General features: G+C 47.2%; 1 protein-coding gene across 4 annotated transcripts in view; it reads right to left on the bottom strand.

Moving 5' to 3' along the window:
* MTSS1 (metastasis suppressor 1) overlaps positions 1 to 18,174 on the bottom strand; it is a 200,140-nt gene that overhangs the window by 160,329 nt on the left and 21,637 nt on the right. For all 4 annotated transcript variants that reach the window (XM_006879301.1, XM_006879302.1, XM_006879299.1 and 1 more), the window contains exon 2: positions 5,396 to 5,457. In XM_006879301.1, the coding sequence (XP_006879363.1) occupies positions 5,396 to 5,457 (62 nt within the window). The remainder of the gene's footprint in view (positions 1 to 5,395; positions 5,458 to 18,174) is intronic.

Below are 18,174 nucleotides of genomic sequence, written 5' to 3'. Positions count from 1 at the left end.
TCCCTACCTCAGAAGCCTAAATATGATTAAAAATACAAATTGCAATACCAGTGAGTAAAAGCTAAGATTGTTGTTGTTGATTGCCTTCGTGTCGAGCATGAGTCATAGCGACCCTATGATCAAAATTACTTCACGTTTTATTTTGTATGTTTATGAAAACAGCTGGTCAGTCAACTTTGTTCAGCTTTAGCATCATCAGTTGTCAAAGGAGACAAGAGTCATGTTCTCAGTCAGCCTTGAGGGCCTGCTGTGACAATTAAATGAGGTCAAATAAGTAAAAGGGAGAGGAAACATATTTAAATGTTTGACTGTTTCCCCCACGAAAGACCTCCTACAGTACAGAGATGATCCATCTGGAATAAATGAGAATGGTGGACGAGACAGACTGGAGGACAGTGAATCCGCGTGATGGAAGACAAACACCTATAGGGATTTCCTGGCTGTAATCACTACACAACAGACTGTCAGGTCTCCTCCAGCGGAGCCAGTGGGTAAATCTGAATCCCCCACCTTCTAGGTAACAGCTAAGTGCTTCACCAGTGCACCACTTGGGCTCCTTAGATCTGGCTGGATGAGAGATGGTTGTTTAATGTCTCAAAGACCCTGACTGGTTGACACACTGATCTGTGAAGGTTCAAGTCCACTCAGAAGTACCCAAGAAACACCTAGCAATTTATTGCCAACAAATTAGCCATGGAAAGGCTATGATGCACAGCTGTACTCTAACACACATGGGCTGTCAGGAGTTGGAGTGGACTCAATGCCAACTCTTTGTTCTTGTTGCTGGTGAAGGCTTGAAAGAAAACGTCTTGAATTCTTAGCAGAAGAGCTTGGATCAGATCCCAGCATAGGGCAACCGCAAGTCCTTAAGCATGGAAATGGGAAAGGTCTTGACAAGTGGAAAAGGCTACCATATTCTAGAAACCACTGTTCTACTCACTGCTCTAGAAGGCCCAGGACATGTTCACGTTCATGAGCTCGGTGCTTCAGAAGGCCCAGGGCAAGTCCAAGTTCACGAGCTGCTCCAGGAGTTGTTCTAGTCTCCTGTTGCTGTTGCGAGGTGCCATCAAGTCATGGCCAGTGACCCACATCCAGCAGAGGGAAGCCTGCTCAGCCCTGCACCATGCTCTCCATCACTGCTGTATCTGGGTCCATCACCGCTGCCACTGCACCCAGCCCTCCTCTCCTCTATTTCACTGACTCTACTGTCCCAAGCATGACATCCTTCTCCAGGACTGGTCTGTCTTGGTGGTACACCCAAAGCATGTGAGATGAAGTCTCCCCACCCTCACTGCTAAGAGCATCAGTCTTCTAGAACTGCCCAAATAACTCAACACATCCTGAGTGCTTTTAAACAGAAATTTTCCCACACACACACACATTTTTGTGGGGCAAATGCCTGAAGTCAAGAGGCCAGCATGGCTGTCTTCCTCTGAAGGCTGTAAAGGTGAATCTGTCCCACGCCCTCCTCTATGTTCTTGGTACAGCCCACAACCCTCAGCTTGCAGATGCACCACTCCAATCTCTGCCTCCATCATCCCACAGCATTCTCCCTGCGAGCCTCAGAGTCTCTGTTCTTCCTATAAAGACACTACTTGTATCAGATGAGCCCACCATAATCAGGTTCTCCTAACCAGATTACATCCAAAGACCTGGTCACAGAACAGGGATTAGGACTTTAACATATCTGTTGGGGAGACATGATTCAATTCCAAACAGATTACTTGAAGCTAGAGAAGTGGAAGGAGTTAGATGAGCTCTCCCAAGTTATTCTGTCCTTATCTGTAAAAGAAGAATGAACCTTCAGCCTTATGGCTACAATACTTCGGATGTGCCTGGGTGAAGGCCAGGAAGGCCAGGTCCTCACTCCTCATCTCACTCCGCCATCGTGGAATGAGTGACCTTTTATCCTAGGAAACACCTGCTAGCTCCGCTCTTTGGACAACTATCCTCCATCCATCCAAACTAAACAATGTCATCTCCCAAGTGCCATCAACTGAGCTCATGGAAAGAAGCATTTTTTAAAGGGTGCAGTCTTCATGAAGCACCTACCACATATGAGGATGCTTTTTCTCCCCAATGACTTAAAGGTATTCACTATCAAAAGATGTGAGGCCTGTCCTCATTCGTATCTAATGACACACAAACATGGGCATGACTCAGCAGCAGAAACAGTCCTGGGCTGCATCCTTTCTCCACACCTATTCAATCTGTACGCTGAGCAAATCATCTGAGAAGCTGGATGAAGTATAACACGGCAACAGGAGAGAGGGAAGACTCGTCAACTATCTGAGTCATGCAGATGACACAACCTTGTTTGCTGAAGGTCCGGAGGACTGACCGTGCAACAATGAATGGACGAAACACGAACTTCTCTGTAGACTTTCATGACAATTATAATTAAAATACAATTTAATTAAAAAGAAAAAGGAAAGTAAAGAGGAGTTGAAACACTTGATGCAGAAGATAAAGGACTACGGCTCTCAATATGGATTACATCTCAACATCAAGAAATCAAAACTCCTCAAAAGCAACATCATGATAGAGAAAAGATTGAAACTGACTTCATCTTGCTTGGCTCCACAATCAACACCTTTGGCACCAGCAACCAAGAGATCAACAGATGTATTGCACTGGGATAGTCAGCTGTGTGTTTCAAGTCCTGAGGAGCAATGACATCAGTTAGAAGATGAAAGTGTGGCTGATTCAGACTATGGTCTTTTCAATCACTAGCTATGAACCTGAGAGCTGGACAAATGAAGAAGGATGACAGAAGAATTGAAAAGTCTGAAGTGTCAGAGAAGAGTACCGAATGATTCATGGCCTGCCAAAAGAACAAACAGATGTATCTTAGAGAAAGTACAACCAGAATGCCCCTTGGAGGCAAAGATGACACAACTTAGTCTCACATACTTCAGGCATGCTGCTAGGAAAGGCTATGCCTTGGCTGATACAGTGAGTGCAGAAACGGTCCCAAATAGCTCAGAGATGATGACGATGGCACAGGATAGGACAAGGCTCAGATCTGTGGCTGATGGGTCAACAGCACCTAACAACAGCAGCACAGAGTAACTTAGCACTAGGGTTTGGTTTTCTTTTTCTGTTAACAGCTCTTTAAAGGAGGTTTAATTTCCATATTATAAAATGTACTCATTTTAAAAAGGAGCTCTGGTGGCCTACTAGCAAGAAGCTGCACTGCAATCCCAAAGGAACACAGTTCGAGGCCACCAGCTGCTCCATGGGAGAAGGACGGGCAATCTCCTCCCATGCGATTAACTGCCTCTGAAAACCCGCTGGAGGGTCAACTCTGGCTCTACGGTACACAACAACAACAACAATTCATTTTAAAGGTACAAGTCAATGATTTCCAGTAAAGTTACAAGGCTGTATAATCAAGACCACAATCTCTATCACCCCCTAAGACAGTCCTTGTGTCCACTTGTGGTTTACCCCCCTTTCTATTCCCAGCCTTCATCTACAGCTACCTGCATAGATCTCTCTTTTCTACATATTTCATAACAGCGAAATGGTAAATACTCAGCACTAGGTTTTAAACTCCTTATACTGAGACATTCCTCTAGGTCGTATAGCCCTGGTGTGTCCACTTGCCGTACAGCAGTAACTTGTGGTTGCTGTGAGGCTGAACACTGTGACAATGATGTGTCAAATGCATTAATGGCTTGTTACCCAATGCTGACAGAGAGTGGGGTGGAGCTCCCCGATTAAAACAAGCTTGGAAGGAGGAGTGGCATCCACTTCCGTAATAGCTTGCCTCAGAAAACCCTAGGAACCTGGAGAGAGGATGAGAGACACCCAAGTGTTGAGGACTCTCCTTCATAGGGTCGCTATGAGTTGCCTGTGCCTCGATGGCACTTAATAGCAACAACATACTGAGTAGCAGTAAGACTGGGCAAAAATATGGACTCTGGAGCCAGACTACCCAAGCTCAAATCCCTACTCTGTCAGTTACCCGCAAGGAAATTTGGGAGTTATTGACTTCAACTGAGTGCCAGTTTCCTCATCAGTACAATACTAACGGTCCTCACCTCATGGAGCTGTGAGAGTTAAATAAATGGACCTGCCTGGCCTTCAGTGAGTGCTATATAAACGCTGCCCAACATTACCACTGTTGACTCTCAAAATCCCTGTGGAAGGAGACAGAGCAGAAAGGAGTCTAATTTTATATATGGCATCTAAGGGCCTGGGAATATAGTTAATAAGTAGTAACATCCAAATTAGAATCTACTAAATTCTTCTTTGATATCAGTGTGAGGACTAAGGTGTGCCTGATTCAGTCTTTTCAGTTACTTTCTATGATGCAATAGACAGCCAGACAATGAAGAAGGATGACAGAAGAGTTAATGCCTTTGAGCTGCGGTGTTGGAGAAGAGCACTGAATATCCTATCAACGGCCAAAAGAACAAACAGATGTGTCTTGGATAAGATGCTGCCAGAGTGCTTCATGGAGGCAAAGACGGTAAGACTTCCCCTCACATACTTTGGGCATGTTGTTAGGAGAGGCTAGTCCTTAGAGATGGACATCATGCTTGGAAAGGTGGATGGACAGAGAAAGAAAGAGCTTCAACCAGGTGGACTGACACAGTCACGGCAGCAGTGGGCTCAGGTGTCAGAGATTCTGAGGATTGTACAGGGTTCAGAACTGTGATTCACAGGGTCCCTGTGAGTCAGACTCAACTTCATGGCACCTAACCACAACATTCTTCTATGGGAGCTCAGATGGCTTAGTGGTGAGAACCTGTGCTGCCTATTCGAAGAATTGAAGTTCAAATCCACCAGCTGCTCCATGGGAGAAACTTGAACATTTTCCTCCTCTGAGATTTACCGCCTTTGAAAACCTGCTACAGAGTCAGCTCTGACTTGATGGCACATGATGACATAATCACACATTCTTCTATGAGCTCTAGTGTGGCCCAGGGGTCTAGTGTGTAAGGAGTTGTGCTGTGAACCCAAAGGCATGTAGTTTGTATCCACCAGCTGCTCCATGGGCGAAAGATGGGCAATCCAAGCAATTTACAGTCTAAGAAAAACGCAGTGAAGGGTCAGTTAAGAGTTGGTTCCCACTCAATGGTACTTAACAACAACATCCTTCTCTAAGGATCCCTTACGGCATGAGGCTTCTAAGTGAAAAGCTGATGGCTTGGGTCTACCAGTGACTCTGGAGGACAGGGAGGCGGACTGCTCTGTAAAGATTTCGCTTTGTAAATCGTAAGGAGCAGCTCCGTTCCAACCTATGAGTAAGAATCAACACAATGACGGCTACACCTTCTCCTGTGTATGTAACTTACAGAATGAACCCAATCGTGCTTCTTTGTCTGTCTCACCTCACCCTCAGATGCCTTTAATTGCTTTCTGTAGGTAACAGATTTCTACTTACCGGAGCTGGGACTGCAGCTTTCCTGCTTTGTTTATGAAATCTTCCCAAACCGGGTAGCTCCCCTGCAATGAAACAAAGCCACTGGTAAGTCACACGGGTACAGCCATCTGATGAAGGCATTCATAGAACACCCCATTCCAGTTATACCAGGAACAGTCTGTGACTATCGTTTCCAGTGTCTAGGATACGCTGCCCAGATCATGTATAGATTTATTGGCTCAGATAGTGTATTTAGAATGTGCTCCATCGTATCATCTTGCAAATACTACAGACACCAGCTGGAACTAGTTCAGCTGACTCTAACACATAATCCATTGCTCTAATTCTTTTTCACTCGATAGATGAAGGGTCCAAGTGTACAGGGTACAGAGTACTTATGACGCTACCCTGATCAGCCATGGACGCTGGCTACTTGCTCACCCGTGTTCTCAAACAGCAGGAAAGAGGGAAGCAGAGGAAGTGGGGTTTCTCCCCAGCAGAGGTGGTTATCAGGAAGCCTTAGTTCAATGCCAGGATCTCAAGGTCAGCAAGTCATCTAAATATAGCCATTCAGCTGACACCCTCTGTCAACATCTACGTACAGTACGGCAGCAGGTGCGTCCAGGACTGCACCACTCACTGGCTTCCAGGCGGTCATCACCCTCCCATGGCAGCCTCCACCAGGCACCCTGTCCTTAATGTCCATGTGATAACAGTTCTAACCTTCGGACGACCCTCAGAAAACCAACCCTGCTTCCATGCAGAAGCCTTTCTAAGAACCAAGGATAACCAGGACATTGGTGATCGGGGGGAGGATTTTTGCCATCTGTACAGGAGGCCGATTCCCAGCCAGTGCCCCTCACGGGCAGCCAGCAGCCATCCATCACCGAACGCCTGGACGATGCCTGATGCTGAGCTTCCAGAAGATAGGCCGGAAAGAAAGGCCTGGCAATCTACTCCTGAAAAGAGTTCACAGCAGATCAATCTCCACCTGATCAAAGGGACGGCACTAGACCAGGAACATTTCATTCTACTGTTCACGGGGTCGTCAGGCTTGGGGCTGACTCAGGAGCATCTAACAACCGTGAATTTCATTGACTGTTCACAGGGTCATCATGGGTGGGGCTGACTCAGGAGTACCTAATCCAACAACCATAATAAAGATAATGAACGCATTCAGCCAGTTTCCCCTCTCTTGACTTTCAATTCTCTTTTTACAGGAGGCACTGTTTCAGGTCCACCGAGACCTAGAGACTCTCTACTGAGTAGCTACTCTTCTTCTGACCCTCACACACAGACACTAATCTCCAGATGCAAATCTGACCAAGAAAAATACACCAGAATGGGAGCTGACATCCCCTTCACATTCATGTTAAATCTGCATCTGGTAACCAACTAGCCAAGAACTGACTTCAAATGAACCCGGACAGAAGGAGAAAATCATGATCTCAAAAGTGGTGTTGGGCAATAGTTACATGCTTGCCTGTCACCCAAAAGGTCAGCGGTGTGAGCCCACCAGCTGCTCTGTAGGAGGAAGAGGAGGCAATCCACTCCCATGAACACTGGAGCCTTAGAAACCCCTGGGGCCACTGTCCTCTGTCCTACAGGGGGTCAGCAGGGGGCAAAAACAATCACTGCGTTGGCAACGGGCTACAGGCACTGGGCTATTGAACAACTGAGATGAAACTACGAAACTACGGGTAAATAAACGTCAGGGGTTGAGGTTGCCAAATAGAATATAAACATTTCAAACCCTGACAAAGGAAAAACAGTGCCAGCTGCCACGTGACACCACTGCCAAACAGGGAGAGGAGAATTAAGATAAGCTTAATCATCTCGTCGTCCACTATACAAGCCAAATCCAAATGACCTAAAGCTGCAACAGAACCGAAATGTAATGATTTCGTCCTCACTCTCTCCAATCATGTTTTCTTCCAAACCTTCCAGTTCATTTTCTGGAACTCAGCACTAATTACATTTGGAGCCAGATAGTTCGCTGTTACAGGGGAGTCTTCTGGCCATTTTCTTCTGCTTGGTAGCATCCCTGGCTTCTAAACCATGTCTCCCCACCCCCTGGACTACCAAAAGTGTCCCCCTATACTGTCAATGTCCTCTGCTGTTAACTGCTGTCAAGTTAATGTCCACTCAGAGATACACCGTGTGACAGACCAGAAATGCCCCATTGGGTTTTCGTGGTTGTAATATTTACAGGAACAAATCACCAGGTCCTTCTCTCACAGAACCTGCGTGTGGGTTTCTCTGTAGTCGAAAGCTTAATTATTGTATCCTGAGGGCCAGGGAGTTCTGGTGGCTTAGTGGTAAGAAGCTGCACTGCAATCCTGAAGGCACAGAGTTTGAATCCACCAGCTGCTCTGTGGGAGAAGGATGGACAATCTCCTCCCGTGCAATTAACTGCCTCTGAAAACCCACTGGAGGGTCAGCTATGGGTCAGTCCCGACTCAATGGCACATAAAAATAACGAGGGCTAGCAGGCCCTGGATAAAGAGTCTTGGCCTAAGTGTAATGACTGAGAAAATGTTTTCTTTTGGTGAAGAAATAGTTAACTGAAGCTCATTATGACTTCTGTTTCCTTTTATTCTCCTAAAATAAATTCCATTTTTTTAAATTTTGAAAATAACACAGATGGGAGGAAAATACTGCTATAAAATTGCCTATTGATGGTGGTGGTTGTTAAGTGCCATCGAGGCACAGGCAACTCATAGCGACCCTATGAAGGAGAGTCCTCAACACTTGGGTGTCTCTCATCCTCTTTTTGTCTTGTTTTGTTTTTTTAAAATAAGGCTCATGTATCATTTTTATGCAAACAATAGTCATTATATTAGAAAAAATTAAGATAAAATTAGAGATTCTGGTAACAACGGCACCATGAATTTAGAATCGACCCACGTTTCTGCCATCTGTTTCACATCCACCAGTCCTGTGCTCACCTGGTTGAGGACCCCCTGGCCCAAGCACAGGTCTCCAGATTTACTCCTGTAAGTGGCAATTTGTTCCCAGAGGACCCAGGGTTGCACCAGGGCATGGATCCTGTCTGGTTGACTGTTCCCCAGCAGGTATACCTGAGCTACTGTCAACACGACCAATGCACAAGACAGTCACCATCCTGATAACCCCAGGTGGTCACCATCGCACAAGGCCTGGGAGGTCTCCTTCAACACCCCATCAGCTTCAACAACATCATACAAGATCTCACAGTCCCTGTGTGTCACAGGATCGTGAAATACAAGGTTGGTTCAAATCCATCTGAAGAACCATGGTCGAGAGGCTTAGTGACACACTTCCACAATTCCGGCCACTGAAAACAGGACGGAGCACAGTTCTATTCGGACACACGTTGGGTCCTGAGTTGGAAATAACAGAGCAGCAACTGGTTTGATTTTGGTTTTGCAGTATCTCAGGTTACTACCCGGACCCCATCAAGACATTGGAGGGATTCCAATTACAGCACCCAATATAGTTACTGTTTTCTTGTCAAGTCCAGACATGAGCAGCCCTTCTCCATCTACATGCAAGTAATGAAGGCGCTGAAGGCTAAGGTCACAGTCGTTGGCCACCAGAGAGCTTGCTTTGTCAGCTGGACAGAATTTAGTGCGTCTGCGCAAGTTGGACAAGGACGACTGAAGAGGAATTGATGTCTCCGAACTGGTGGTGTTGGCAGAAAGTACTAACTACCCACAGACTGACTGCCAAGAGAACAAACAACTCTATCCTAGAGCAGGTGCAACCAGGGTGCTCCTCAGAGGCAAGGACGCTGAAGCTTTCTCTCACATCCTCTGGGGACATTGTCAGGAGGCACCGATCGTGGGGAGAACACACTATGCTGGCAAAAGCAGACCATCCTCGGATCAAAGACAGACTCTCAATTAGACAGACCGACACCGTGAGTGAAGCAGCGGCCCCAGGCATGGCGTAGGGCACAAGAAGGTGCAGGGCAGGGCCAGGGTCACAGAGTCGCTGTGAGTGGAGCTGAGTCGACAGCACCTTCCAACAATTAGTTACCAAGGAACCCTGGGTGTTTGGTCTTTAAGTATGTGCCCGCTAACTTATAAGTCAGTGGTTCAAATCCACCCAGGACTTCACAGGATAAAAGGGCCGCCTGCTTCTGTAAAGATTACAGCCTTGAAAACCCAATGGCCGTTCCACTCTGTCTTAAGAGTCGATGTGAGTCTGGGTCAACTCGACAGCAAACGGTATGGTATGTTTTGGTTTATTAGTTGGCCAGAGTCTGGCCTACAAAAGGTTAAGTGCTAAACTACTGACAAAGACTGGCAGTTCAAAGCCATCCAGAAACACAAGGAAAGGATTAATGATCTACTTTGACAACAAAATACCCAGCCACTGAGCTGTCACAGAACACTGGCTTTTCCGTATTAGCTAAGCACATTTAAAGTAGGAACAGACGGGGGGATAGCTGGGTGTACAACACAAACCCAGAACCAAACCCACTGCTGCTGCTTCAATTCTAACCGACAGAAACCCCAACAGAACACAGCAGAATTTCCTGTAGAGAAGGTCTGAGGAGATGAAGCTCTTTACAAGAGCTGCTGGCCTCGTCTTTCTCCCACAGAGCAGCCTAGTGGGTTCGAACCACGGACCTTTCCGTTACTAGTCCCACCCTTGGCCCACTGCACCCCCCCCCTGGCTCCGAGCTGTACGGTACCAATCTGTCTCTTATACCTAAGTGGTGGTATAAGGGGCTCAACTCAAGTCACGCATGCCTAAAAACAGCACCTGCTCACACCACTTTAAGACTACTTATCTGCCCCCACGCGAGCCTCGCTTCAGATTTTTATCAAATTAGCAACCAAAAAAAGGGTCCCCTCTCTCATTAAGGGGCAGCACACACGGCTCCCGGCCCACGAACACCCACTCCGTCAGAGCAGGCTGCCAGAAGCAGCTCTCTCCTGAGCTAATGATAGTTGACAGTCTATCAGAGGGTGTCAGACCCACCTGTGTTAGGCAATCTATAATTTAATGGATTCCAAAAAGATCAACTTCGAAGAACAGAAGACAAAAATACTCCTTGTTGAGAAAGGAAAAGACGTGTGAGAATGTTATTCCTATTTAAAGGCATGGCAACGTTGCGCTGTTCCAGACTTCTTTTTTCTTTTTAAATTTCTTTCCAGAGGGGGGGGGAAGTTTCAGCCCACCTGAAAGTAGTTTTACTATAAAATTCAAATGCTTTGAGGAAGTGAGAGGAGGAGGAGAAGGTTATGGTAGAAAGATTAGAAAGGATCTGAGAGGAAAATGGATCTTGGTGTTGTTTTTTTTTAAAAGTGCAAAGATTGAGTAAAAGGGATCTTACTTAAGTTTCAAAAGAAAGCTGTAAATCAAGGCAATTTATGTATGTGCTGTCCTTCTGGAAAGCAAGTCCAACACAGTCCTCCATGTTCTCATCTGGACATGGCCACCCACCCACAGCTGAATTTCTGACTGCTCTGTTCCCATCTGAGGAAAGGCATCCAGAGAGTGGAGACGTTTCCACACAGACCCCATCAAGGAGTCCAGCAGGGAAGCCAGGCAGGTTAGAACTTACTAGACTAACCCAAATCGGTAAAACAAAACTCCCACCGAGCACCCTGGTGGTGTCAGCCAAAGGGAAAGAGAAAGGCTCTCTTCTCAGAGCAATCACTTAATTTTTCTTTTATATAAAAGGGTAATGAGTATAGGGGACCCTGGGCCATTCGTTACAAAGCCTGGTTACACAGCACGTAAGTGCTCCACTGTTACCTGAAAGGTCTGGTGGTTTGAACCTGCGGCAGTCGGCTTCTCTAAGACTGCAGCCTTGGCAATGAGATGGGGCACTCTGTTCTAGAGGGGCGCTAGGAGGTGGAATTAACTCAACCGCTGTGAGTTTTTGGCGGCTGGTTGAAGGGGGAATCCAAGCCACATAAGGTTCTGGCAGAGAAAAAGTCCCCTCTTAAAAGAGGTGGGAAGAGAAAGTCATTTTGTTTATAAGCATCAGAGGAGGGTTTCCTTAATCAAGATGCATGGGCGCCCCCACATGCAATGAGCAAGACAGAAGGCATGCCCTAATCCACCGCCAAGGGCCCCCCCCTCCCCGGGGCTCCCCACATCCCTGTCCAGCATCTCTGGCCTCGCTCTCATATCAAGCCTCCAGGGGCAGTCGAGAATCTGGAAACCTTTCTGACATACTTTCTTCTTACCTTCCTGGATTGACGCTCTCTTATCTTACTGCATAAGCAATTCACTACCTAGGAGTCTGGGGTCTACCCCTCAACCAAACTGTGGGTTCCGGGAAAGACAAATGGATGGAGAAAGGAAAGGCTCCTCTGATACGAGAAACAGCAGGTACACAGATGAGGACGCAGAAGCAGGCCAGGGCCCAGGTGGGCAGAGTGGCTGTGGGTGGCCTTCAAAGGCTAAATCCAGAGTTTAACCAAATGAGGACATTAAAGGATCAGTGAGGTGGCCTTCATTCCAACGGCAGGTGACATAAACCCCAGCCAGCCCTGTGTGGGGAGAAGGTGGCTGACAACTTCGCCAATGACAGGTGGTAGCAGCCAGGCCCCCTCGAGAATGGGGAGGAGAACGAAGTCCTTTTCTGTCCCCTCAGAGGAATATTCTCTCTGTGTCTCATTGCATGGAGTAGGAGCCAACTCTGACCTGACCCTACAGTGACTTTCAGATGTTCTCAATCACCCTGGAGGAGCTGACTCATCTTCCTCCCGTGGAACCACTGGTGGATTCGAACCATCAGAGAGAAGCCACCTTCAGGTTTGTTAGTTGTGTGACTCCCTGCGGCCTGGGCCACCGGAGTTCCCTCCTCAGAGAAAAGCCCGCTCAATCTCATCCTACAAACCCCACTCCCGCAGGGTCAACGCCAGTTCTCCGTGACCCCGTACCCCTGTACACAGCAGGGCTGCCTCACAGACCATTCCCAAGGCTGTGGTTATCATGGAAGCTGACTGTCACATTTTTCTCCCTCAGAGTGGTCGGGAGGTTTGAACTGCCAACTTTTCGGTTAACAGCTCAGAGTTTAACCACTTCGCCACCAGAGTCTCTTTAAGAAGAGGAAATCTGCATCCACCCAAATATGCATGCCAGCTTTCCCTCCAGCGCGCCCAAATCTGTGCATTGGGAAGTACCACTGAGTCCCTCCACTCCCTCTCCGTCTTCGGTCTCCCTAGAGCCAGAAGGCCAGGGCAGGCCACTTGTCCAAGGCAGGGCTTGGACGCCAGGCCACAGCGATGCTGGCTGGGGCTTCTGCTCGGTTTAGTATTGACCAGAGGCCCAGGAAGGTGCTGCACTCACAGTGCAGAGGGATAAACTGGTAACTCATTGGCCGGCTGCTGAACGGCACCCTATAAATAATGCAGTGATGCCTCTCCCAGCCCGGCCCGCTGGGGCAGTAGAACCTCCAGGGACAGCTGAGGGAATTCGACACCAAGCTGCCGCTCCAAGAAGGGAGAAGCCGGGAGCTGTGGCTGGAGGAGAGGCAACCCGAGAGGGGACAGAGAGAGGGAGAGCTGGGCAGGACACTGAGGAGGAAGACTGCATGTTTGAAAACAAAACAGGGACAGGCGGGGGCAGGCTACGTGGAGTCAGGTTTCCAGCCTAAGGCCTCTGTCCTGTCCTGAAAGGGTCTAGACAGTGGCTGGCTCCCCAGTAATGGGCTGACAAGGCCTCAAGCCTCGGGTTTAAGGTCAGAGAGATCGCCAGCCCAGGCGCCCTTCACCTGGATCAGCACAGAGGTCATCATCTTCTCTTTATGACTATTTTTAAACATCTATGTGTCAGATACAAACTCTCACCTACATACCTGTTTCCTAGGGGTCATGACAAAGTGCAAGTTCTGGTTCAGCTGCTATGAGTGGGGTCTGGGATGCTGCAAGCCCAGTGTCAGCAGGGATGCGGGACGCCCTCCTCTGGGGACCATTCTTTGAGGATACAGGAACCTGAGGCCGGGGTGGTGGTGAGGGAGCAGTCCATCACAGAGCTCCAGGCTGAAATCTGAGCCCAGATCTGTCTGCTTTTGCACCCCAAGTGCACCCATGAGTCTTCATAAATATCGCATTCAAATGCATCTTCAGTCTTCTTTCTTCCCTGTCCAGCTCTCTTATAACTATGACATGACTGAGGAAAACCCAGGTAGGGGGCTTGGGCCGGGCACCCTTTGGAGGCAAGACTTCATCTCAAACCATCAGGAAAGCCCATTGTTAGGAAAAGGCATCCTGCTTGGTTAAGAGGAGGATATGAAGTAAAACAACAGCCGCCACGTGGATGAGGAGATCACTCAGTCCCCGCTTTGTTCTGTGCTGCAAATGACTCAAAGGCAATCAACAACAGGAGCTCAGACCATGAAGGGCAGGGGACAGGGGCTCCCCAGACCACCTGCTCACAGCCAGAATGCACAAAGGGCTCCAGTGTCACCCTAGAAACGGCCTGGACCCTCAACAAGGAAATGGAAAAATCAAAACCTAAGAGAATCCTTCAGGAAGGGTAAGTAAAAAAACGGCTGATAGAAACACGCCAGAGACCTTTCCTGAATGAGTGCTTCCTAAGGGGCTTACCACAGGTCATGTCATCTTTAGCTTTTACGTGGATTCTAGAACTTATCTGCTCTACTCAAGAGGGCAGATGTCCTTCCTGAATCATCTCCAGGCTGCTGCCATGGCCACCACTGGTATTACACCTCCTCCCCACAGCGTGGGGACCTCAGTAGGGTGAGCACAAATACCCAGAAGCTTCCAGAAGAGCCTGACCCCTTCTGACCTCAGCCCTAAGCCTCTGGACTTGCGGATTCTCTAAGAGTGAGGCAAGAATCTTCCAGAATTGGGTGTACAGGATTATGGGCAGGGTTCATGAATGCCTGTCACAAGCTTAAGCTCCACAACCACTCCCAACCCTCCCCCCCTCAGCCCATCCTGCAAATGAAGGGCTTGCAGGAGCCTCAGATGAAAGGCACTGGGTAAACCCATCCGTCATAAAGACCATGCCTGGGCTTTTATTCTCTGGTGGGGCCTGCCTAATCCACTAATTATCCTTGTCCGTCAAGTGGATGACAGCCTTGGGGATAATCAATGGTTACTTCCTTGCATGCCCACCCGCACCCACTCGCCCATCCTCAACAGCAATAAATATGCCCTCTCAGAGGAAGACGTAACCACAAAGGACACCCCTCCGTCCACCCTCCGCTCGCAGGCGGCCCCATTTGTAACGATAACACACTAATTAAGCCAAGGACAGCGAGGTCTTCCTCCCCTCACGGTACTAGGTTAATGCCCAGACTGTCTGTTTTCTGAGACAAGGTTAGGGTTCCACTTTATTTATTTTTTTTTTTTAAATAGCAAATACATCAGTCTTATTTTTAAAACTGTTTGTTTTGGAGACGTTTTTCCCTGAAATTCTCTATCCGTTTTTTGTGTTATGCCTTCAGGCAATTCCAACTCACAGCAACCTTAAAGGACAGGCTTTAAAGGCTAAGCAAACAGTTGATGGTTCAAACACACCAGCTGCTCTGTGGAAAAAGACGAGGCAGTTTGCTTCTGTAAAAATGTACAGTCTAGTCAGGAAAAGGAAGTCTCACTCATAAACAGTGCCACCCAAAGGTAATAAAGGAGGTCAGAATTGCTTCTACTGTGGAAAGCTGGGCCACTTCAGTAAATAGTGTCACAGACAAGAGCCACAGATAGGTAAGGGAGTAGAGGAAGCTCCCACTCACTTGCTTTAAGTGTGGATCTAAAGGACACTTGGCCAAGGGCAGCGCACATCAGGTCCTCATGGCTGTCAGGACTGACAGGCCCCAGCTCCCAGCTAGAAACAAAGGAGGATGCTCCAACAATTCAGATCCTCCCAGAAGAGCCATGGGTGAGCATTAATATTGCTGATAAGTATATCTGTTTTCTGCTGGACACATGAGCCTATATTCGGCCTTAAAAGCCTTCTTGGGTCCCATCTCTTTCTGCTATTCCTTAGTTGTTGGAATTGACGGAAAACCTCAGAAGCAGTTCCTTACTTCACCTCTTCCTTGTACGTGGCCTTCCTAGCTGTAAAACAATCCCATGGTAAATGGAAGCTGGCCCAGGACTTAAGAACAATAAATGACATAGTTGTGCCTCTACATCATGTGGTTCCTAGCCTTTTCACTATAATAGACAAAGTGCCAGCCAATAAGACTTTTATTTTAAGGATTATCTTCCCTCTATAACTTGATTTGTGTCACTGTTAAGACTCTCTAATTGGAATACTATTGCTTTTCATTGTTGACTCATGTACTTTCAACTTGTTAGTTAGACTGCAACACTTCCATGATGCATCTTCAAGGATATGAACGTGTATCCCTAGGCACAACTGATAACAGTGCATCTAAATTCCAAAATCAATCTCCTCAATAGTCTATGTGTTTCCTATTGCCAAAGGGCCCTTCAGAGTAGTGAGAGAAGATCTTCACCCTGAAACCTACAGCATCCCTTTTCAGCAGGAAGTAGCTAAGAGAGTCCGCCGCCCCATTTTCCTTATGAATCAGGGTGAAATCTGTCTCAGGGAGGAGTGACAGGGAATGGCTAAGGACGCATGGACAAAGGAGATTAATCAGAACTGGTTTTGATGGGGACTATGGCAACATGACAATGGAAGCTGATCCTCAGGGAATGCTGCTTTTTTGGAAGTATTTTTGTGAACTTATTTTGCTTTCTCGGTTATATTTGTCTGATTATATATAAAAGATTAAGAGACAAGGAAAAATGAATCCTGAGGAAAAGAAATTATGCTCATCTTAATGATCTCAAAATGATGATTTAAAAAGAAGGGGAAATGAGGGAAGCCAAATTTACTAATTTACTAATAGTAGACCAAATGCTATATCAGGAAATGAATGAGGCTTAATACAAGCTGAAGGTCACCTTGTGGGACTAAGGTGTTCCCTAAGAGTCAACAGTGTTCTTAGTTTGTATCAACTGAATCCCTCCCTCCTGAGAGTAGCATAAAGAGGAACTTGGCCTTATCTGTAAAAGACTTCACCATTATCCTTTTTTTTTGTTTTGTACTTCCTTATGATTTTACTTTGTTTTACCTTCCTTATGATTCTAAATAAATACTCAGAGAAGCATGGCTTGGGGCCTTCAGTCATGGGAACTGTTGGCCCCCTGTTTTTCACACTCTCTGTTCTATATAAAAAAAAATGTACAGTCTTCGGAAACCCTCTAGGGCAGTTCTACCCTTCCCTGTGGACCAGGAGCTGTAACAGACTCAGTAGCCCTGGGAAGCCTCGTCATTTCTGTGTGCCATCTCGTCGACCTCAGTGTGGACAGGACAGACACAGAACCCCTCATACTGCAGGCCGTCCTGCTATCCAGCACTGGCCACGAAACGACAAAGTCACCCTGGGCACCCTTGAGGCATTCTGCAGCTACAACTAGGTTTCTGGTTCTCTTTCTTTTTTAACTTTGACACACAAAAAACCACCCCACGTGTGTGCTCTACATTTCTGTGAAAATGGAACCCTCGCCCACTCCTTCTCTCTCCAAACTCATCACACACATACCCCCATAATCATTTTCACAGTCCTCAATTCATTGCACTAACTTATTCTTTTTTATTTGATGGCATGTCAAGGGTGCAGGTGTGTTACCTGTCAGGCTGCTCACTGGAACGTCAGTGGTTTGAATCCACCAGGTGCTTGGTGGGAGAAACACAGGCAGCAGGCAGTGTCCTTCCATAAAGGTTTACAGTCTTTGAAACCCAACAGAGGTTCAATATGAGTCAATAGACGTGATAGCAATGAAGTTTTGGGGTGTATTATTTCAGGTAGTCTCTCCCACAAAAAAAGGGAAGAGTTCACTGCCCTCATCGGTCACCTTTCATTATATGCAAAAACAAGCTTTCAAAGCTGAAAACTTCTATCTAGAAGTCCAAGTTCATTTCATTAGCATCATTAAGACCACCACCTCACATCTCATAGATGGGTCCTAAAGGGCTCTTCCACCACTGGGGGCCAGGGGTAGGATGGGCCTTTGCTCTTCTCCTTCTTCCAAGGGCACTCTGAAAGGTCACGTACTCGGTCCATCGTCACAGAAGGGTTTGCCCTCTCAGTTCCCTTCCTTAACTACTTGTAAGTTTCCCCAGGTTTTTCCAAAACAAAATTGTTCCATGAGTTCATGGAAGACCTACTGATTCTCCAGTTCAAGGGCAGACTCTGCAGTCAAATGATAAACTTTAAAAAAAACAAACAAACCAAAACCATTGTGTTGGGGAGAAAACTACATGGCTGCAGCAAAGGAGGTCAGCCCTGGAGGAATGTAGTTGGGAGAAAGAGAGGGATGGGCTCTGGGAAATGGCCATTTATGCAAAGGCAGAGCCCTTCAAAGTGGAGGCAAGCCTGACCGGACCACACAGGGGTGTGAGTAAGGCCAACACAGGCTTGTGTGTCCTTGGTAATGTCTGATGAGACACTCCACATAGGCGTCACCACTGCTGTCGAGTACTACGGGGTCAGAGCTGACCCACAGCTGAGCCTTCAGGGGATTTTCAGAAGCAGAAAACGGCACAAGAGATTGCTCATCTCTCTACGGAGAAGCTTGTGGACTCGAACCGCTTGTCTCTGGTATGGCAGCACAGCTCCTTACCACTAGGCCGGGAGAAACTGGGAGCCGGGGAAACTGTACATTATACATTACAGCAGGAAGGCACAGCTGGCCTCATGTATGCATTGTTTATTGGACAATCCCATCTGGAGGCCATGCATCTTTTCCTTCATTTGCAAATGGTACCAAAGTCCACATTTCTTCTATTAAGTCTCCAGAGAATACAAGTTTGGA

This window comes from Elephantulus edwardii, unplaced genomic scaffold, assembly GCF_000299155.1.
Source record: "Elephantulus edwardii isolate Elephantulus edwardi_28Jun2011 unplaced genomic scaffold, EleEdw1.0 scaffold00003, whole genome shotgun sequence".
Taxonomy (NCBI): domain Eukaryota; kingdom Metazoa; phylum Chordata; class Mammalia; order Macroscelidea; family Macroscelididae; genus Elephantulus; species Elephantulus edwardii.
Note: the sequence above shows the minus strand (reverse complement) of the source record. Positions and strands in the feature narration are given on the sequence as shown.